The 23,559-nt window shown below is 40.5% G+C and overlaps 1 protein-coding gene across 1 annotated transcript; it reads right to left on the bottom strand.

Moving 5' to 3' along the window:
- Window positions 1–7,522: 7,522 nt before the first annotated feature.
- On the bottom strand, window positions 7,523–21,647 carry LOC131217054 (enhancer of rudimentary homolog). The gene is made up of 4 exons (XM_058211765.1): window positions 21,496–21,647; window positions 10,698–10,791; window positions 8,373–8,493; window positions 7,523–7,896 (listed from the first exon to the last, which is right to left on the bottom strand). The coding sequence occupies exons 1-4, from the start codon at window positions 21,496–21,498 to the stop codon at window positions 7,803–7,805; spliced, it is 312 nt and encodes a 103-aa protein (XP_058067748.1). The 5' UTR covers window positions 21,499–21,647; the 3' UTR covers window positions 7,523–7,802.
- Window positions 21,648–23,559: the final 1,912 nt, after the last annotated feature.

The following is a 23,559-nucleotide window of genomic DNA, read 5'->3' as shown; positions in this document are numbered from 1 at the left end:
GACTTTTGATTCCATACTGTGTAAATAATCCTTTGAAATCACCACAGGACATGGATTGACTAAATTATGTCGATGTCGTTCATTTATCTTGCATGATCATTTTATGAAATGTGATAAAAAATGAGGTGGATTCAAGGCGGAAATGGGCCACACCACAGCTAGAAGTGGGAATCGAATGCCTGCCATTGAAAACTTTTTAACATCTATAACAGTGATTGATCTAGTTGATATTTGTGTTTTCCCTTTATCAAGGTTTGTATGACCTTATGAACAAGTTAGATGACAAATAAACATTGTGTTGAGTCATAAAGAGGTTTCAATGATAGGCATCACTGTCCCTCGTTCTTTTTTATGTTGTGGTTCACTTCAGCTTGGGATTTTTTCATTTTTTGGGACATGCCTGAAATGATATTGTAAAATGGATAGATAACATGGACATAATACATTGATGAAATCGCATCCAATTGTATCTAACACAATTCATTTTGCATGATCGTTTTATGAAATGAAACAAAAAATGGGGCAGATCTAAAGCAAAAACAAACCACACCACAACTAATAGTAGGGATTGAACACTTGCTATTGAAAACTTTTTGAGGCCCACTGGAGTTTTGGATCAAGCTGATATTTGTGCTTTCCCTTTATCAAGATTTGTTTGACCTTATGAACAAGTTAGATGACAAATAAACATTATGATGAACACTACGAGAGTTTCAACAATGGGCACCATGGTCCCTAATTATTATTATTATTATTTTCTTTTGGTAGTGTGATTTATTTGAGCTATGAATCTTTTTCATTTTTTAGGACATACTTAGAAATGATATTACAAAATAGATACAATGAATGGACATGACATATATTGTTGAAATCACATCCAATTGTATCTAACAATGTAAAGTACTTTACAAGTAGGATTTGGAGCTGGGAAAGGCCCATTACGTGGCCCTTGCCTTACCTCCAAGACTGCTATAGTAATGATAATCGTTACTCATTTACCACACATTACAAAACCGTTATGATCATCGATAATCCAAACATGCCCACAGGTTGAAGCAAGCAGGATAGACACCATGTTGGCCACAAACCTATGGTTGGCACCGAATCCCCATTGTCCCCCCGTAGCGTAGCTCACCTGAGTTGTGGATCTCACTCTTGTTTTTCCCCCATGGCCTATAATCTACAGTAAAAGCTGAGACACGGGGTGGATTTTACATATACATGGTCAGCCTCGTAAGCTTGGGTGTTTTAGCCTCGTGTACAACAGGTGTTGCAGAGGATGTCAGTCCGTACTCTGAAATCCTAGTTGCGGTGCCGCGGTTAAATGATCCAAACGAAGTCGGAATCGGTAGAACACCCACCATTATAAATTCCTGGGGGCCACAAAAGCCATGGATCAAGCTGATATTTGTGATTTCCCCTCATCCAGGTCCGTGTGACCTAATCAACAGGTTGGATGGCAAATACACATTATAGTGGGCCTTAGTAATTTTTTAATGGTAGGTATTCAATCACCATTATTTCCTGTGGTGTGGTGCAGCTGAGAGTTAGATCGGCCTCATTTTTGGGCTCATGCCCTAAAATGAGTTGGTAAAGTGGATGGACCAAGTGGATAAAACATATACATAATGCTGGGCCCACAGAGAACCGACCAGTACCAACCTTGGTGCTGGATGGGTCACTACATCCGATTCAGACCCTCGATCTGATGGGACCCACCGTGGATGGACATGCCCCAAATCTCACTGAAAGGGTGAACTTAACCTTCAGATCGGTGGCATTCTGACAAAGGTCCACGTTCTATGAGAAATGGTAAACGCTGGACACGTAGATTTTCCCGCTTGTCATTTCAGGGTACGGTCCATCCAAAGGACAAACTGAACCTTTTGATGGGGCGACCTGCACGCAAAAAAAAAAGAAGAAGTGCTTATCCCTCCAGATAAGCTAGAAGTATATTTGGTTTTTAGGACATCATATAAGTACTTGAACCTCAAGTTTGTTTGGACCACCCTTAACATCCACCGTCCACATGGGGCCAACCTTTGATGTAGACCATACATTACATTGGGCTTACCTTAGCCCTCTTCAATGTGGACCATCCACCTTCCTAGGCCCACCTTGGATGTAAGTCATCCATCATGCAGGCTCACCTCTAATGTGAACCATCCATTATGTAGGGCCCATCTTTGAAGTGGGCCGTCCATCAAGCAGGGCCTACCTTGGATGTGGATCATTTATCATTAGGGCCGACCTTCGATGTAAACATCCTTATGTGGGACCCACCTTCATACGGATGATCTATCACATGGGGCCCACCATCAATGTTATTGCCCATCATGTGGGCCCCACCTTTAATATCACTACCCATCATGCGGAGCCCACCTTTGATGTGGACTGTCTATCATGTGGGCCCCACCTTCGATGTGAACCGCCCATCATGCGGGGCCACCTTCGATGTGGGTCATTCATCATTAGGGCTGTCATTTGATCTGGACCATCCATTATGTGGGGCTCACATGGATGTGTCATCAATCATGTGGGACCCACCTTTAATGTTATTGTCCATCATGTGGGTCCGCCTTCAATATTCACCACCCCTCATGTGGAGCACACCTTTATTATGGACCATCCATCGTGTGGGCCCTACCTTCAATGTGAGTCATCCAGCACACGGACCTCGCTTTCAATGTAGACCACTCATTGTTAGGGGCCTACCTTTGATGCAGACAACCCATTACATGGGCTCAACTTGAAGTGGCCCCTACATTTGATGCTGGCAACCCATTACATGGGTTCACTTTGATGTGGATCATCCGTAATGTTGGGCCCAACTTTGATTTGGACTGTTCTCCATATGGAGCCTCCTTAAAGTTACTCTCCAGTTTAATATCTAGGAAAGGGAAAAGGAATAACTGAAAGAAAGGAAAGAAATTAGTTATTCATCGAAGTTTCATTTATTCAATGACCAGAATTAAACGAGGGTATATAGCTCGGAGACATAGAACAAAAATTCGTTTATTTGCATCAAGCTTTTGAGGGGCTCATTCAAGACTTATTAGAACTATTACTCAACAGAAAATAAGAGCTTTGTTTTCGGCTTATCGGGATAGAGGTAGGCAAAAGAGAGATTTTCGTCGTTTGTGGATCACTCGGATAAATGCAGTAATTCGCGGTAAAAGTGTATACTATAGTTATATCTGTACAAGAAGCAGTTGCTTCTTAATCCGAAAATACTTGCACAAATAGCTATATTAAATAGAAATTGTCTTTATATGATTTCCAATGAATAAAATAAGTATATTGGAAGGTCTTATTATTGCTTAGCGCTTGTGCTAAGGTAAATGATAAGCCGATTTTCCTATCTGCCAGTTCGAGTCTGGCAGGTCGCTCTTTCTTAGTGTGGGGATTCTCTTGAGCTCTTTATGGCAGCTAGTCTAGATTGATTCCCAAAGAGGATGGGCAAATCTTTCTTAGTTAAGCAAACAATATAGGGGAGAGCTAACTCTTACTCAAAGATCGGAGAGCTAACTCTTACTCTTGACTCTTTTTTGCAATACATGGCAAAGGGTGAATCTCCTTACTAAGCTTTCAGGAAAGTCAGATTCTCAGATGCAACGAGTTTGACGCACCTAAGCTAAGTCTTTCCGCCTGCTATCCTTCCCCGGCATACAAACTTAATGATTAAAGTATAAGCCTAAGGATCACAACTAAATGGAAAGAGATAGATAAAACCCTCCCCTCTCTCTTTCTTTTCAACAATTCTGTGTAAGTCAAGCATTCTCGATCCTCCATCTCCTGCTAAGCCTATGAGCAGAAAATTGGGCATGAATGCACGAATTCATTCCAACCACAAGGGATGCCAAGCAGCTCTTTCATCTCCTCCTAGTGGAGGCTACTCACTCATTGTAGTCGTTAACCTCCTCAACGGGCCAATAGACAGAAAGTTAGTCCTTCTACCCGACCATAATAGTCTCACTTCGTTCATAAAGAGCTTAGCAAACATCTAAGACATAACTGGTAGAGAACTAACTAGGAGAAGAAATACAAGTAATACAAGTCATATTATAGAATAATAGAATCTCTTATTAGCTTATGAAGGAAGGGAAGCTCTAGCCCTATAGGAGAATATGAGAAGAGAAGATGAAAGATGATAAGAGACACAAGATGCTTGTCTGTGTCTTCTATAACCTTGAAGAACTAGAAAGCCATCAAGAGAGAACTCACTAGCAACTTAGATAGGAATTCCTACCACAAACAACCTCGATACTAGGATAGCAACCTAGCTACTCCAAACCATCTAGCCACGAGGAACAACAGCAGCAACCAAATCTAGTCTTTTCTTTCCTTAGCCTCTCTCGATAGTGGTACTTTGACACTCTATGAATTCGTTACGCTTTTAATATCTTCAGTTTAAAGGGCCTTTTGGATACCATCAAATAAGTTACTTTTTCTACATCAATTATAAGTTTGGTTTATGATCAATTATAAGTAGCTTTTATTTGAAGTTATTTAATCACTTCAGTTTAATCACATATTTGAGATAAGTCTGGTTTATGATCAATTATAAGTAGCTTTTTATTTGAAGTTATTTAATCACTTCAGTTTAATAAGTAGAAATCAAGATAAGCTACTTAAGGCATAAGTAGCTTATCTTAAGTAACTTAGGATCCAAACGTCCCCTTAATAAAAAAGCTACTTGTAATTGATCATAAACCAAACTTACTTATTGCAAATAAATTACTTATCTACTGCTGTAAGTAGAAAAAGTAACTTATTTGGTGGTATCCAAACGGGCCCTAAACATGGAATATTTTTGGGGAATGGTCCATGCCAGTGTTGCAACCATAACATTAAACATCTTGATCATGAAACCGTGGGCCCCATTTACCTCACGGCCCAAGGTAATGGTGCATTGATAGCACATGGTATTTGGGGGCATTTGAAAGGACTATAGATCAAGGATAACAAATCACGAACCCATTGGCAGAAAAAAAAAAAAAAAAACCCACAACAAATCCATGTTTGGAATGGGGCCATGTTGCCATGGCAGCAACCCCATTCCACATTGCACAGAACGGAGAATGTCTGCCAAACCAGCTCGACATGGCCAGTAAGCTCTATGCCTAAAAATCAACAGGTTAACTTCCAAACACAGCCCAAAAATCTGCTGAAAACATTAAAGAAAAAATGATACAGTGATGGGTCACCTACCCACAGTTACCTTATTTGCTAAAACCATACTGGAACTGCAAATCAGTTCAAGAAAACTAAATCACAATTCAATATGCTGCAATTTGTTACACATAAACAAGCGGAATAGACCCAGCTTGATCGACAGTTTCATGCCGATTCACTGGAGTTTGATAATTCTATCAATTCATTTCCATCCCTATTTCAAGTAAGATTCAAGCAAATTTCAGTAAATTCTTCAATATCTTGGAACTACCGTCATTCAGAAATGAAAAATCTCTTAATTAAGAGAGATTTAGGTAATTTTGAATTAATCAATTACCCACATCATTCATAAATTAGATCGAATTATGTGAACCCATTGGCAAAAAAAAAAACCCACAACAAATCCATGTTGCCATGGCAGCAACCCCATTCCACATTGCACAGAACGGACAATGTCTGCCAAACCAGCTCGACATGGCCAGTAAGCTCTATGCCTAAAAATCAACAGGTTAACTTCCAAACACAGCCCAAAAATCTGCTGAAAACATTAAAGAAAAAATGATACAGTGATGGGTCACCTACCCACAGTTACCTTACTTGCTAAAACCATACTGGAACTGCAAATCAGTTCAAGAAAACTAAATCACAATTCAATATGCTGCAATTTGTTACACATAAACAAGCGGAATAGACCCAGCTTGATCGACGGTTTCATGCCGATTCACTGGAGTTTGATAATTCTATCAATTCATTTCCATCCCTATTTCAAGTAAGATTCAAGCAAATTTGAGTAAATTCTTCAATATCTTGGAACTACAGTCATTCGGAAATGAAAAATCTCTTAATTAGGAGAGATTTAGGTAATTTTGAATTAATCAATTACCCACATCATTCATAAATTAGATCGAATTATGTGAACCCATTGGCAAAAAAAAACCCACAACAAATCCATGTTTGGAATGGGGCCATGTTGCCATGGCGGCAACCCCATTCCACATTGCACAGAACGGAGAATGTCTGCCAAACCAGCTCGACATGGCCAGTAAGCTCTATGCCTAAAAATCAACAGGTTAACTTCCAAACACAGCCCAAAAATCTGCTGAAAACATTAAAGAAAAAATGATACAGTGATGGGTCACCTACCCACAGTTACCTTATTTGCTAAAACCATACTGGAACTGCAAATCAGTTCAAGAAAACTAAATCACAATTCAATATGCTGCAATTTGTTACACATAAACAAGCGGAATAGACCCAGCTTGATCGACAGTTTCATGCCGATTCACTGGAGTTTGATAATTCTATCAATTCATTTCCATCCCTATTTCAAGTAAGATTCAAGCAAATTTGAGTAAATTCTTCAATATCTTGGAACTACCGTCATTCGGAAATGAAAAATCTCTTAATTAGGAGAGATTTAGGTAATTTTGAATTAATCAATTACCCACATCATTCATAAATTAGATCGAATTATGTGACACCCTGATCCATAGCTCAAGTGGTAGACTGAGTGAAAGATACCTCGTTTCAACACTGAGGTCTTGGTATCGATCCCTAGTGGGGGTGGCTAACAGTGAAGTGTGAACTGACAGTGGGGTGTACTAACAAGCTAACAACGACAAAAAAAAGAAGATCGAATTATGTGCAATTCACCTGTTGTTGTAGTCCATCAAACTAGGTGAAACCGAACCACAAAGTAGGGCTGCAACTTGGGTTTAGGTCAACTTGACGTGATTGACCCAACCCTAGTTAGGGTCAGGTTGGGTCAGTTTATCAAGGTGCTCGGGCTCAGGTTGAGCAAATTCCAGTCGGATTAGGTCAGGGGTTGGGAATAATCACATGTATTTGGGTCTGGTTAGGTCAGATTGGGAATAATCACATGTGGGTTGGGTCAAGCATAAAAGAACTTGGGTTGGGTTCAGTTTAGGCACCTCATTTTGGACTTCGGGTTGGGTCAGATCGGGTTGCGGGTAGGGTCCTCTTGAGGTCAGGTTGGGCTTGAGTTGACCCTCAACTGGACCCAACCAGCCTGAGTTGTACCCCTACCACAAATAGGACGAAGGAAAGACTGATATGGTAATACCCCACGAAACCATTAAATTTTGACGAGTATCAAACAAAGAATTGCAAATTTGAACAGACTCGAATTGCTTGAACCCCAGATTAGGTTTAACCATTCCCCTATCTTTTCAAGACAAACACTTGCTTAGGTGGATCCCACACCTCCCAGTGGGCATTGCACCACAAGGAACACCACCATCTAATTATTATACATCGTTTTTTTTATTCTTCGGTGTATGTGCTATAGCATACATCAGACTGTTGCCAGAAGCATGAAACCAAAACATACAGTTGCAAAATACAGCAAATATGCAATTACTTTTACCAATCGAATACAATCCATCTCAAACGGGCATGCCGCCATTGTCGTCCATGGACGACCAGGGGCAAGTTCTAGAAACAACAGTGATTTTGTTGGTGCTCATAGGCTCAAAATACAAGAGGAAAGCCCACACAGACAGGGATCTAACTATTTACTATCTTCATCACCAGCTCCTTTAGTATATGATTCACTCACATGCCGTGTGTAAATCCATGTAGTAATGGGTGGGTGCTGCTTACCTTATTCAATGTGTGGCCAATCTCTTGAGGTGCTGAAACGTCCGCTGTTTGATCCACTGCCTATCATATGGCAGATATGCCTGAATCGAGTGATCATATCTGTTACAAAATTGGGCCACAAGCGTCAGTTCTCTTAACTCTCAGAAAAAAAAAAAAAAGAATGGATAGAGAAGGAACAATCATGTGAGGATGCAATACAACCCCCGCTTGAAACCAGCACCACAACCGGGTTGGCCCACTTTCAGTGATCTAGACCATTTTGTGTGGTTGGCGCTACCATGGATCAGCAGTGACGCTATATACTGCCCCTATAGATTATCTTAGCCAACTGATAATTGATTTTGGAAATGGACAGTTGGAAAGATATGGTCAACCATCTGTATGCATGGGATAAAGTCAATTCATTGAATGGCTGGGAACGTGTGATGGAGGAGGTTTTAGGTTCATCACCCATCTGGGGTGGGGACAACGGGATGAACACTGGATCACTGAAAAAAGGGCTCATCTGTAGGGAATGATGGCTCAGCGGAGAATTCAGCACATTGAAAGACAGGAGTTAAAACAGCAATACATACACCAGAGCACTCAGGTCTGCAAGACCATCAATGAAATTGTAGAGATCTGAGATGTCATAAGTGATGTTTCTGATGGCTGGGTTAAGCTCCTTAAGCTTCCTCTCATACAGTCCACAGATTCCTGCCCACAGTAGAGAATTGGTACTAAGACTTCTTACAGCATCCCTTTTGTAGATATTTAATGACAGATGTCCACAGACAAACTTATTATTATCATTATTACTAGAGAAACGACAAGTTTATTAAAAAAGGAAATAGAGAGGAAAGTCAAGGTATAAGGAAGGAATTCCCAATACAAAAGGACTGATGAAAATCACCCCCCTTAGCACCACAAAATGACCACGAAATTGCCGTCTCTACAGGACTGGACAATAGAAATGTTTATCATAGAGGCTATAATACAACCACATTGAAAGAATGAAATTACAGATATACCTTCTTAGACAATCAAACCATAAATTCACACCACATTTGATAATTGAGCCACAATGATGAGATAAAATGCACGCTAGGGGAAATCGACCAACTAATGCTATGACTTGGAGTAACTCATGCTAAGAGGGGCAATAAATGTTAAAAACTCGAAGTGAACTCTTATTCAATCAGTCCTTTTCTTTCTTTCTTTCTTTCTTTCTTTCTTTTGTTGTTGTTGTTGTTGGATGAATGGAGGTCATTTCATTAAAGGAAAACCCAATACAGCATAAGGAGGAAACCAAACAAACACAAAAAGATACAAAAGAGCGCAGCTGAGACTTGAGAGGTCAATAGTCCATCCAGCCGGCTAATCTCTATCAGAAATGAATAAAGTAGACCCAAGCTTTATACAATCAATCATTCATGTTGTCGAAGTCCAAACCTATGGCTGCCTTTTTAGCTTTGTACATAAAGAACCATATTGGGGTGTGTGGGAATCAGAAATCAACAAAGTATAATCAATCATTCATGCTGTCAAACTCCAAACCTATGGCTATCTTTGTAGCTTTGTACATAAACTTGTACTCAACACTAAAAAACCAGGGAGGGAGGGAGACAGTTGCTAATGAGGGGTTGGGCCTTATTTATAAATTGAGATTTGAGACAATGGTATTTTGGGTTATTTGGGTAGAAGTCCAAGGTGAAGGACGTGGCAACATGCCAACATCTCATTTGTCAATGGCCTCATGTGGACACTTGTGACCATGTCATTCAGTTTTGAGGGTGGCCTGAGTATAATGATGTTAGGTGTGGTTACAGCTAATGAGTATAATGATGTCACTCCTTTGAACACTTGTCACCACACCTTGCCATACCCGGCTGACATTTGAGAGTGGCTTGTTACAACATAACAAACGGTTGGTATATCACTCCCAATTCAAACATCCAGGCAGTATATGGGACATTTAATGCCAACAGATTGGTACATAGAATCCATTTTCTATCATATTTCTCCATATATCAGCCATCAGGCAAGGAGTGGTTACAGCTCAGAACCAATTCACTATTGAATGTTAAATTGCTAACAATTCTTCCAGTTTAAAATTCCAGTATATATCAACTTCAAGTGATGGGGAAGGGGGATCCCTCACCCTTATCAAAGCAACCATATCGCATACTCAAATTTTTTAAGGAAGAGTTACATACAAACTATACGAAAGCTACAGGAGCATTTTTTAATCAACATATAACGGAGAAGTTGCATCCGAGTTTCAAGGCGGCGGATGGGTCATGTTGCCTGAATTGCTTCAACGGAAATCAGGCAGTTCGTCTTTGAAAATGGGTAGTAAATATTTTGCACCTCAATAATGTCCAGTAACTACTGTATTAAATTTGTAAAGAATGATTTTTAATTGATAGTGCTCAACACCTTGTAAAGAATATAACAATGTGGTTCTCGTGAAAATACAGCGGCAGCACTGATTAACACCATCTAAAATCTCAAAAATAGAGAACAGATAAGACAGCTCTGAATTGTATATCCCGGCATATGAATTGAATGATACATGAGATGCTGTCTGTGAAGTCGTAAAATTTTCCTGATATGTGAGAGAGGAGCTCACTTGCACACCAGTTCTCATGAGAACTCGTGAGAACTTTTTCAGAACTCATCTCCCGTATTTTGTGCTCATATCATGTGAGATGAGTTCTCAAAAATTCTCAGAAGTTCTTGTGAGAACCGGTTCCCAGGTGAGCATATATATATATATATATATATATATATATATATATATATATATATATATATATATATATAAAGCTCTTCCAAGCAATCACAAGTTATTTTACTATTATTAAAACTAAAACAAGAAATATAAGCAAGAATGCAGTAGGAGGGCTCGAATACTATACCATCCATAGCCTGACTAATGGACTCATAATCCATAAATGTCCTAGTTGCTCTGTTTTGAGCTGTCTGCATCAGAATAATGGTGTGCTTGTTAGCCTGCATATAATGATAAGAGAATCAATCAGCACGTGAGCAGACTACTGTCTTTTTAAGGAATTTCATATAAGTCACTTCTAGATCAGTTTTGCTAATTGCATATAGTTTCCATCTTTTCAAAAAAAAAAAAAAAAAAAAGCAAATAATTTTAGTTTAAACGTCAATGCTGACCAAGTTTGCGACATAAAAGACACCACACGGAGGTCACTATCAAACATACAAAGCAACTAGCTTTACGCCTTTGTCTATTATCCAAGGATTCATCAAACTCATACAATTGCATGACTTGCCAGCAAACACTGTAATGACTTTCAAAACCCGTAGGCTAGCATTCTCACAGCCACAACCTGGATAGCCATAACATCATAATAAATATGTGGAACTTAGTTCTCCATTAGAATTTCCATCTGCAGTGTTTCCAACTGCAAACTGTTATGGGCTTTTTTAAAGCTGTTATTGGCTATGATACTCAGATCTTTCAAAAATCAAGAGTGAATCAGATGAGGGCAATGATAAAAGGATCCCTTTCTCAAAGGCTCCAACACTAGATATTGAACCTTATGTAATCCGAGACCAGCATAAACCCACCCACTTGAAAGCCCAATCAAATAGTTTCTTCTCTAATTCTGTGGTGCCCCATTTTCATGATCCAAAAGTGTCACTTGATTCCAAGCGTCAAATGACATCAGAACATCACAAAAATGGTCCTGTTTGAAATAGTATCAAGTTAACTTTCCTACAAGCCCAAGTTCATGAGATTTTGAAATCACTTGAGCAAGTTGTGACCAAAATACAGTTAGTAGGTCACGTAATAGCCGGAATCTAAGAGTTACAGATGACGCTGTCTTAGATCCTACAAGTGTGATAGGTGCATCAAGAAACTAATTTAGGTTTTGGAGTCTCAGAAACTTCTCTAAGTTTCTATAGCAGTTGTTCAGTCAATGTTGGTTTCTAACTTAATTAGCGAATTATCTTAGGCTAGAAGTCTTTAGTTAGTTGGATTCCTAGTGAAAGAAGAGCTGCTTTCAAACTATGGATAGATTAGTTCCTGGATAGAAGATCTCACATTTGGAGTTTTGTGGTGTGTAGTAGATTCCAGAAAGTTCTAGTTTGACAGCTAGGTAGTTTATTCCTTCAGAGTTAACAGTATAGGTTCATTTAGTAGAGTGGGCTGAGGTATGCAAGCCACATAGGGCGGGGAGAGCGAGGATCAAGTCCCACCGTGTGATGAATCAGGCTCTTTAGGCTAAGTGGCGGCTAGGGAAATGAAGATGGTGGTCTTCCATCAGGCCATAAAGAAAATAAAAATAAAAAATCCTCGTTTTACTCAGTTCGCGTGATCTATTCATCCTAACTCATTGTATCGTGGATCTGATGCATGGAGAGCCATCCAAAGAATTGAAAGCTCGTTCAAAGAGGGTGTAAGGTATAGGGTGGGAATCAAGGTTTTAAATAACAATATCGATGGGCATATCAACCAGGCCCAGAAACTATACGATACAGGACATATCAATTGGACCCAAGAACAATATCATACAAGGCATATTGGACCCATATCAGATGATGTGAGCCTGTACAGACCAAAAAATAAAATAAAATTTGTGCAAAAAAAAAAAAAAAACTCGAAAAAAACAATGGAAAAATAGGGAAAAAATAAAATAAAAACATCATAATCAGTTAATTTAATGAGTTTTTAACATGTATGCAATATCAGACCATGATCTCGATTGTAATCAATGTACATATTAGACTATTAGATAACGCTTGATTGTAATCATTAATCAAACTATTTAATAGTCTATTAACATTACACCTGTGGGAGTTTTGTGCTCTCATTTCCACTCCCAAGCCCGGATAAATGAGTAGGGTTGTGTCAGGTTGGCAGCCAGCGTCAAACTTATGCCATTACTTCCATCATGAATCTGAACAAAACATGACAAGGACATGCTCCTTCATAGAGTGGAATTGCATAACAAGATTCATGTAACCAACCCCAATTAGTTAGGATATGGCTTAGATAATGATGACGATGATTCAATATCAGACCATTCTTTGATAAAAATGCTTCCTGTCAGGCTGACCTGCTAAAAGTCAACCAAATAGGCCCTAATAAAAAATACAAATACATCAAGCATAATTTAGTATATTGGGACCCTTTTTTTATGACGACTGGGTGTCCCTGCCCCTTTAAGGTGAGACTATTCCCTGCAAATGCACGCAATCACCCACCAACCACGTGCATCAGGTAATCCACGGGGAGGGGAATCAAACTTGTGTCTATGGGGAGCAAACCCACGACCAAAGCTGTTTGTCCAAACTGTGACGAGTTGGATTAAGGCCTATTTCATATGAATACAACAAAAAGAATATGGGAAAAAAAGAGAAAAAAAGGGAGCGATGGTTTACCCCTTTTAATATTTCCCAAAACAATCTTTTTTTCTTGAAGGATAATGCAAATTTTATTGAAGAAACAAAACTATACAAAAGGATGAAGGGGCAGAAGAAGTAGATTCAAGAAGAAATTTGTATTAGTGGAAGACAGAGGGGGTGTGTGTGTGTGTGTGTGTGTGTGTATAAAGAGAGAGAGAGAGAGAGGCTAGGGCAATTTATTGTATTGTGTATGTTAGTCTCTTGACCAACTCTCTCTCACACACATACACACATGCACGCACGCACACTAACTTGAGACAAACATACAATGCTATATAAGAGTACAAAACACACACACACAAACACAATTACATTACATGTATTTCCACACTCCCCCTCAAGCTAGAGCATGGATATCGTTCATGCCCAACTTGGAACACATATAAAGAAGATGATGGTGATCAACATGAGCCGTTGCTCCCCTTCAAATACAACATGGTGGGATACAAGACCTTTGATTGTTGGCTGTTTGTAGAATGTAGCTTGAACTTTCTTCTTTTGTTGAGTCTTCTCTTCAAATAGGAGGCCATAACTAAACTCGACAACCATCGAGTCACCACTCAACCATTCGCATGCAAAATCCTCTCACAAACACATGCAATACTGAATAACAAATGAGTGAACTACACTCACAACACCGGCAAGGATATACACACAATGGCATGTAAATTCACAAGTGTGCAACACCTCCAAAACTATGTGAGTGAATTACACCCACAACTAACAATAAAGGCCTAATAAAGAAAGCAATGATGAATGAAAAAGGAATGCTCTACTGATTGTACAAAACATACACTCACAATCGAGCATTTTACATTTTCACTAAAAGCTTACACGACAATCACAAAAAGGAATGGGGATGGAGGATCGCCTTGTCGAAGCCTTTTAAAACTATGGAAGACACCCTTTGGTGAGCCATTCACTAAGATAAAAAAGTTAGCTAAATTGATGCCTTCTTCCATCCAATTGTACCACTCAGGACCGAATCCTAATCTCCATCTTAGCATGTATAGGTGGAAATCTCAATTCACGAAATCATAGGCCTTTTCCAGGTCTAACTTGTAGATGATGACTACCTACTTGGCTTTGTATCAAGAGTCAACGCATTCATGTGTGATGAGGGCCCTGTCCAAGATATGTCTACCAAAAGTAAAAACCCCTTTAGCTTCCGATATAACTCTCCCAAGTACTTTTCAAAGTCTTGATGTTAAAACCTTAACTAGGATTTTGTAAGGGCTACCGTCAAGGTGTTCCGTAACAGTAACGGTGGCCGTAATGGCCACCACCATTACCTTTACGATACAGGGCATAATGGCTATTATGGTCTCTCTTTTTTATTTTTTTATTTATTGAAAAAACCCCAAAAAACTTGTATATGCCCTGTAATGTTGATTAAAAAGTATGAAAAACATATGTCTCGTAATAGACCATTACGGGGCTATTATGGTCATTATAGGGGATGTAACATGCCATTAACAACAATTACAAGTTATTTTTTCCATAACGGCTATCACAGTCGTTACGACCCCGTAACATGTAACGGTTACCTCTGTTACCTTTACGTAATGGCCTTTACAGCACACCATGGCTACCGTTGAGGCTGATGGGGTGATTCAGGATAAGAGCAATAAACGCACCACAATATCTTTTGATAATATGCTCATATTATATAACTTTAAAATGAACACCATCACCTGATCTTGATAGCTTCCCAAAAAACTTGAAAGAAAGCAATAGGAAAGCAATCTCGACCTAGGGCCTTGTCCCTACCAAGGCCATGAATGGCTTCTACTTCTTCCTCGACTACCTCCTGCTCTAACCAAGTTACCTCCTACTCATTGATTTGATTGAAATCCAATTGATCCAATCTTGGACGAGATTGGACAAGTCCATCCATCATCTAACGGGATGCCTGTAGAAGTCTACGATCACATTGCAGATTTCTTCCTTTTCCTCCACTATCTCATCATTTAAACCACCGAGCTATGAATGTGATTGGCTCTTCTTCTCGCGTTTGCAATGCCATGGAAAAACTTAGTATTCCTATCACATGCCTCCAACTATATTGCTCTAGATCTTTGCCCCCATTTTGTCTCTTCTTGTAGAAAGACTTTTGTAACTCCACCTTTAAATGTGCCTTTCCAACTCATCTTCTTCCTCAAGAGGGCCCTCTTCCTTGCTATCTAGGCATTAAATAACAATAAGGATCCTATCATTTTTTTCCTCTACTGAACCTCTTTTGGATTTTGACCAAACCTTAATATGCTCCTTGAGGAATTTCAACTTCAGCATTAGTTTGTGACCTGCCAACCAACACGACAGAAGTTCCTCCAGCATTCAACCACCTTTAGAATGAACTCCCCATCTTTAAGCCAAACCAATTCAAATTTAAATGGTTTGGGACCCCAAGATTTCTCGCAAGATTCTAGAATTATCAGCTTGTGGACAGAAATAGCACGAGCTAGCCCACGTTGGATTGTCCCTGGGAAGCATTCTCCCAATCATGGGACATAAGAAAGTGGTTGAGCCTACATATAGCCAGCCTTACTTGAACGTTTGATCACGAAAATTTAGCACCCAGAAGTGGGAAATCAATTAGTTGACATTCCTCAACCCATGATGAGAACCCCCTCATATTGCGAGTTGAGTGAACTCCATTAACCTTCTCATGAGGGAACCTAACAGAATTGAAGTCACCTCTCAAACAACATAGAAGGCTCTATCTCTCCCTAGATCTACTAAGCTCTTCCCACAATTATTGTCTTCTTGATGGATTGTTTTGGGCCATACACAACCCTAAAGACCCACCTCATGCCTCCGTTCACATTTTCAAACAAAATCAAGATTGAGAATCCTCCCACACGCCAATCTTCTTTTACCACAACACTTGAACCCCACACCACTAGAATGCCCCCAAAAGCACCCAATGCATCTTTAGCTACCCACACAACTACTAGCACCCCCCAGACCTAGAACACCAAGGTAGCGTCCCATTACACTTTCTTTGTTTCCTAGAAGGACACGATATGAACTTTATATAGCTTACAGACCTGTTTGATGAGACTTCTCTTTCTTAGGCAGCCCATCCCCCTGATATTCCATGAGAGCATCTACATTTTAAATTATTGAGATACCTCTCCCCTTATGTGATCCCCCAGGCTTCTGGTAGAAGACCCCACGAGAAGCAATCTCTTGGTATTGTCATTCCCATTCCTATGAGGGCATGTTTTGACGGGTTTGGTAATTCGCTAAGGAAACCAAAATTCGAAATTCTCTTACCCTTTCTACCCCCTCAACTCAGGCCTAGTCTTTGACTTTCCTTGAAGGTTCTATCTCTTTCCTCCATAAGTGAGAACAGAGCCTCGAAATCTTCCTCACTACCCCCGAAGGAGAGCCCCAAGATGCTCCCCACTCTTTGGATAGTATTATGAATCCATTCCCTAATTGCATCCTATTTTGTGTGTCCCCATACAGCCTAATACTTCTCTGAAATGGATCGGATACTATGGAGATGAGCTCCTCCTTTTGCACCAGAAGAGCCTACGAGCTATCCTGACCAGAAGACATCGCAAGATTTTCAATGGATAAAGGAGGCACTTGTGGGAGGACTAACCGCTTACATGAGCCCCTCAACTTCAGCCACTTTCGTGGGCATGATATGCAAAGCAGCCTCACCATCCATCTCTGAGCACATCCAGCAGTATGGAGGTTGAAGGCTGATTCACTTCCAGTGGCAACTCGGGAGAGGCCTTCAGAGAGTGAGAGGACAGAAGAAAGGGGGAAGGCTAGAATTTGGATCCCGAACAATAGTCGAGCCTTAACCAAGCTCGTAACTACTAATTGCTAGAAGACAATGAAGTTGCATAGGCTCGTGAACCCCGCATGACCCAGTTGAACATGCCTAAGCCCATGCCCAAAATCTTGACTCAAGGTCCAGGCTTGGATAGCCCATGATTATAGAGCCTAAGGCAGTGGGATGGGGCCCCTTCTCTAAGAAGTAAGAACCGAGAAGCGCTCATCTAAGATAACCGCACTATAAGTGTCTAGCCCAATGGTTCTCCCTGCTCCACTTATCACGACAACAGAACGATTAGCCTTGAGAGAGGCATCAAAAGATCCATATGTCAAGAGTCGATTGCAATACCCTTAATGATCACATGGTGGGAGCAGGAATTCAAACACTAACCTAGCACTTCCTTCACTAGCAAGTCTTCCACTCAGGTGATGCCACTTGTCCAACTGAGCTTGCAATAATTCGAGAACCACCTTAAAAGGTGCTCCATCATCTCTGTTTGCCTCTACTATTCTGTGAGCTTCTACACCTTCTAGCATTGAAATAGGGCCCTCCCCTTCATCCGGACTAAATATACTAGTCCCCACGCCTATTGCCGCTGTCAAAGCCCATATGTCCCCCTCGAACTCATCCCACACAAGATAAGATTCAATCTCCACCTCCACAAACACACAGGTGTTTTACAACCAAGCCTTAATCTTCCTCCATGTTCGTGGCTTTAGCAACCTAATTTTGACCCTGGCAAACTCCATCGCCTCCATAAACAAAGTGCGAGGATCACTCTACACCACCTCTCCAAGGCATTCTCCAAATGCTGAGATCAAGTCTACCACTCAAGCTACGATAGGAAACTTGAAAAACCTCACCCATATTCCACGTTGTACATTCCATTCCTAGGTTTTTGACTAAAAAATCAAGCCAACAATTGGCTAAACTTCTTTAGCCCCCCTCAACACAAGTGAGATGTCTTCAAGGTTCGCTAGCTTAATCCGAACCTTCTCATCACCCAAGAGCTTTAGTTTTGGCCATCGGAGAGACAAGAGATGCTTGACCCACTCCTCCACTGAAAGCTCCGAAGTCCCCTTCTCCTTCAGGCAACCAATTAAGCTATGTGACATCTTCCTACCTTTTGAAATGAATGATTGCCGCACTCAAACTACTTTCTCCCCTCCCTCATCGAGCACCCAGCCCCCCTTCTTCTCCTTCAGAGCAAGACCACTAGCTTGCGCATAATTCCTGCCAGCATCTAAGGGCGTGGAGGGAAGCGATGCCATTGGTATGGTGGAGCCAGAACTCGAAGCAAGTAGTTTTTCTTCCACACCTCTAGAAGGGATATTCATATTCCTCCTGTTTCTTTATTATGTCCAAATTTGGCCTTTTGAATGCTTAAAGCAACTAATTCTCATACCAAGCCGTTGATTTCATCAATCACCCTAGTTGCCTCTTCCTTCAGGAGCAACGGCACAAGCTAAAACCCATGCTATTTCCCATTTGTTTATCCTTTAGAATAAACACCCCCCTCATAGAACCGACCACCTTGCATGTTATCCAAACCCTCCACAAATGGCTAAGGAGGAAGGCTTATGATGAACAACAATACCCATTCCTCTTCGCATCTCCTCTTCCTTTTTTCGTATCTCTTCTTCGTCCTCCATCCTACCCTTCCGTTGCCTTCCCCATCACTGTCCTTCATCTCCATCTCCAAAAGTAGTCAATTCTGCTTCAATTCAACAAATCTCGCACAAATCTTATATTTTGATACTCAAAATTGGCCTAAATCTAGTCTAAAATTAAGACTTCCTTCATAGTTTGAAATGATGAAAGTAAAAAATGAGAGAAATATAAAATAAACATTTCACAATGGGCCTATTAAGTTGTATCATCATAATAGGCCTATAGAAGTTGGTATAGGACGCACTGGTCTATATCAACCGATACTAGCCGATACGAGACATTTTTTTTCTTAACGGACTAGTTCACCCTTGAACATGTGACGGAGGTGAATAATACCATTACATAATGGCTGATACGGCCACACTATAATAGATATTCAAATGGTGGGAAGTGGGAATAGACAACGAAGTCCTATTCTGAGAGGACACATGGTGTGGGAAGAAGCCACTTTGAATCATGTATGCTTCCTTATATAAGTTGGTACCGGCTAAAGGGGTTGTTGTTTGCATAGCTATAGCAAGGAGAAAGTTTGTGTTGTGTAGAGTCTGGCTCTTAGAAGAAACCTGAGGAACTGAGAAATAGAGAACACAGTGAATCTCTTAGTAGCTATGGAAGCATCCATTCAGAGAAGTGAAAAGATGAATTGAGTGTAGGCCATGATGCGAGGTTTTCTTGGAGATATATCATTTTATGATCTGCTATCCAAGAGTGACTCGTTCGATGTCCCAATTGCTAGGGTATGGTCCACCCGAGCTCTTCAAAGAGCTAAGGCATTTAGTTGGGTGGCAGACCTTAGGAGTAGATGGAAAATATTCATTAGTTGTTGTATCATGAGTTTGAAATATGGCGAGCCCTTATTCATCCATGTGTAGCCTCTTTGGGCTACTGTTGTGGTCAATGTTGACAACTATAGGGGGTTTGATGGAAGCTTGGCGGAGTGGGTTCAATTCCCATAAAGGCCGAGTTCTATAGGTTCCTTGTCTTGTAGCCACTGTTTGGTCTTTATCGAAGGAGTGTAGTTATTGACCCCTTGGAAATAAAGTGGAAGCATTGGATTGGTAGCTAATAGAATTCATGGCAGCGTTGCTTCTCATGCAGTGGTTCGAATGGAATTGGAGATGGCTACAGGAAGTGATTTGATAAGAGGTTGGACTGGGATCTTGGGGAATGATAGCAGAGCTGGTTGGCCATGTCTAGGGAATTCCGCCCTCGAGGGATATGCTAAGTTTAAACTTTAACTAGTGTAGTTAAAGGCGTTGGTGCACCTGCTCCCAAAAATGGTCAATTATATTTATGACCCTACTCCAAAACGTCTAGCCACCCTTGCCTATATAAACAAAGCTTAGTTAGTTCATTCCATCATCACAACTAAACCAACTCATTCTTCATATAAACCAGCAACCTTCAAGTGTTCTCTGATCAAGCCAGTGGGTTCATTACGAACCTGAGACTGCCAGGTCCACAAGAACCAAACTAGTGTAGTGGTCTAATCTAGCAAAGCTAATCTTCATTTTTTTTTTCTCTCCTTTCATTTGGGAATTTTTTTCTTTAGTTTTCATCTGCCAGTAAAATTGTGTTTACAGAGTTCCATCAATGGCTCCTTCGTGCTTGCTGAACGCAAAACCACACACAGGCTCTTAACGTATCAAAGAAGCCATTTGCTGTGCAGACCTGTTAGCAGTCTCAATTATTCTGAGAATGGGCGAATAATGCTTTAAGGATGGCGTGATCACACGTGCTTCAGCCTGTCCTTCATATTATATTTTTCGGTTTCCTATTTCCTTCTATTTTTCAATAATTATAAATCTGTAATTTGAGATTATCAAATCCCAACAGGCACCACAGATGCAGATGCAGTATCACGCATTTGTTTGCTGAGTCCTAGTATTTGAAACAATGATAACATGCTATAGCATTGATTGACATGATCTTCACAAAGCAAGCAAAGCTGAAATATTCGATTCACATAAGCAGAAAAAGGGATGGGGGTAAATAATCAAAGAGGAATTATGCAATCCTTGAGACACAGAGTATCATCAGGCTCTCAGTTTGTACAAGTGGGACCCACAGTTCAGTGTCCCAAATCATGGGGCCCTGCTGTGGATGCATCATGACTTAGAAGTCTCCCAGGCTGGAAGATCCTGACCACCAATATCAGGCCTTCTTCAATTGAATATGGATCAGTTTGTACAAGTGGGACCTCAGTTCAGGGTTCTGACCATCGGGCCCACTCTGGATGGATCATGCCACAGAAGCCTCCAAGGCTGGAAGATCCTAGCCACCTATCTAGGACCTTTCTTAAGTTGAAAGTGGGCCATTGCCACATTTCTCTTCTTGACTGTATATTTGCATGCTGGAACTCGCAAGGTCTGGATTCTCCAATCAAGGAGTTCCTTTTAGGGCATGCCCATCTAGGGTAGGCCCAATCAGACCAACGAACAGGATCACTGATAATAAACCGTGCATTTCCGGATACAGCAACCGTATAATTACTCAACAACGAATGCCAAATTCAAAGAATACTCAAAATTTGTGGCCAGGATCTTCCAATCAGGGAGATCTTCAGCTCATGGCCCATCCAAAGTGGTCCCCACCAGACCAACGGTCTAGATCACTGAAACATGGACCACACCAGAACATACCAATAAAAATCCAAGGACACTCCGCGTATTATCATCGCCTCGAGTGCTGAGGACCCTAAGATTCTTTTTCACTTCCAAGAAGAAGAAGAAGAAGAAGAAGAAGAAGAATTAGGGCAAAAGAGAAAACGGAATCTAATTTCTTCAGTTGAAAGAATTAGGGTTTACCATTTCTTCAATAGCTTGAAATCTGGCGGGAATGTATAGAAATTCTGAAAATGGGATGTTTTTTTTCCCGTTTCTGCTTTCAGTGAAACGCTCCGCACCAAAGACCGTATGCGCGTGAAAGAGGACGACGCCTTTTCTGTTTTTAAAAGGAGGGAAAGGTGAGAGAGGAAGAAAAGATGCTCGGTCTTGTAGACCGCGGACTATGAAAGGAATTCGTAGTCCCTCAATACGCATGGACGGTGGGAGAACCGTAATAGGGTAGAGTCAGTCATCCATACACACAATACACGTGAAGAGTATGATAAAATCAGGTCCGTTCCTATGTATGGATTTAGCATGGATGGTTTATTTGTCAAAATTCAATACTATTAGACAATCCATTCCGTTGAAATGTGGCCATTAAATTGACGGTGGGGAAACAAATAAGTTAAAGGTCAAATTTGCAGTAGGGTAAATAGTAGAAAAAGTGATATATATGATGGGTCTCATAGGTTTTTAATTTTGAAATATGAGCCATCCATCCTCGCACCACTCTATGGTTGGACCTGATCCATAGATCACCCTGCCATGCTTCCAACGTAGAGACAGTCCTGCATGTCATCTCAAAGGAACCGTTAAAGTTGTAGGTCCAACAAATATAGGCTCATGTAGGGTGCACATTAAACCAATAGAACCGTGGAACCGGATCAGAACGGACCAAATGGTCCGGTTTGGTCCGGTTCTAGAGTGCACCGATTTCGGTTCTGATTCCAAAAATTAAAGAACTGTTTAGTTCGGTTCGGTTCCGGTTTGGGATATGTAGAATTGAACCAAATTGTGATTCGAACCGTGGATCCAAACCGTGAATCCGAATTGTGGATCCGATCCGTAGAATTGAATTTGGAACTACTGTGAGTTTACAATATATTTTAGTTGTATAATTAACTCGTGATTTATGGTTTACAATACATCATTTGCTTGTTTTCATAAATGTATTTTTTCACACCATATACAATATTTAAATTATTTATCGAGTGGATCACAACACGAATGAACATGTGCTAAATTATAAAATAAAACATGCAATTAGACTAGATTATAAAAAGCCCAAAATCGTAGAATCGATCTAGAACCGAACCAGTTTTCACGATTCGGTTCTAGTTTGGTTCTAGGGTGCTAATGGTCCAGTTCTGATTCTGAAAATCCTGAAACCGTAAGGAATGGTTCGGTTCCGGTTTCACCCCAGAACCGGACCGAACCGAACCGTGTGCACCCTTAGGCTCATGGGAGTCGATCAGGTGAGACCCAAGATTCACTGACGTGGGTGTGTGAGACCGTAACGGTGGGGCGCACATGATGTATATGCCTTAAATCCACACTGTCGACCATTTTCAAAGCTCCTTTTAGGGCATGATCCAAAAATGAAGCATACCCGAATCTTAAGTATAGCCCATCACAGGAAAAGTCGTGATTGAATCCCTATCATTAAAAACTTCACGAAGGACCACTTGAATGTTTATTTGTCATCTAACCCATTGGTAATGTCACAAAGACCTACATAAAGAGACTTTTCCAATATCATCTTGATCCAAAGTTTTTGCAGCGCATGAGAAGGTTTTAATGGTTAATTAGCCCATAATAAGGGGTCACACATGAAGCCTTGGGAGTGTATTAGGTGAGACCCTGGACACACCCAGGTGGGTGGGGTGATTGTAGGCTCACAGTGATGTATGCGCCTTAAATTCACATTATCCATCCATATTCAAAGTTTATTTTAGGGCATGATCCAAAAAAATGAAGTATGTCAAATTCTTAAGTGGATCACACCATGAGAAATAATCTAGATTGAATCCATAACATTAAAACCTTCATGGAGTTCACTTGAATGTGTTTTTGCCAACTAACCGGTTGATAAAGCCACAAAAACCTATATGAAGAGACCACTCAAATATCATCTTGATCCAAAGCTTTTGTGGCCCACGAAAAGTTTTTAATGATCAAGTACTACTGTTTGCTTTACTATAGTCCGTCTTAAATTTGGATCTTCTTAATTTCTTGGATCATATCTTGAAATAAGTTTTGGAT

The sequence above is a fragment of the Magnolia sinica genome, chromosome 10 (genome assembly GCF_029962835.1).
Source record: "Magnolia sinica isolate HGM2019 chromosome 10, MsV1, whole genome shotgun sequence".
Taxonomy (NCBI): Eukaryota; Viridiplantae; Streptophyta; class Magnoliopsida; order Magnoliales; family Magnoliaceae; genus Magnolia; species Magnolia sinica.
Note: the sequence above shows the minus strand (reverse complement) of the source record. Positions and strands in the feature narration are given on the sequence as shown.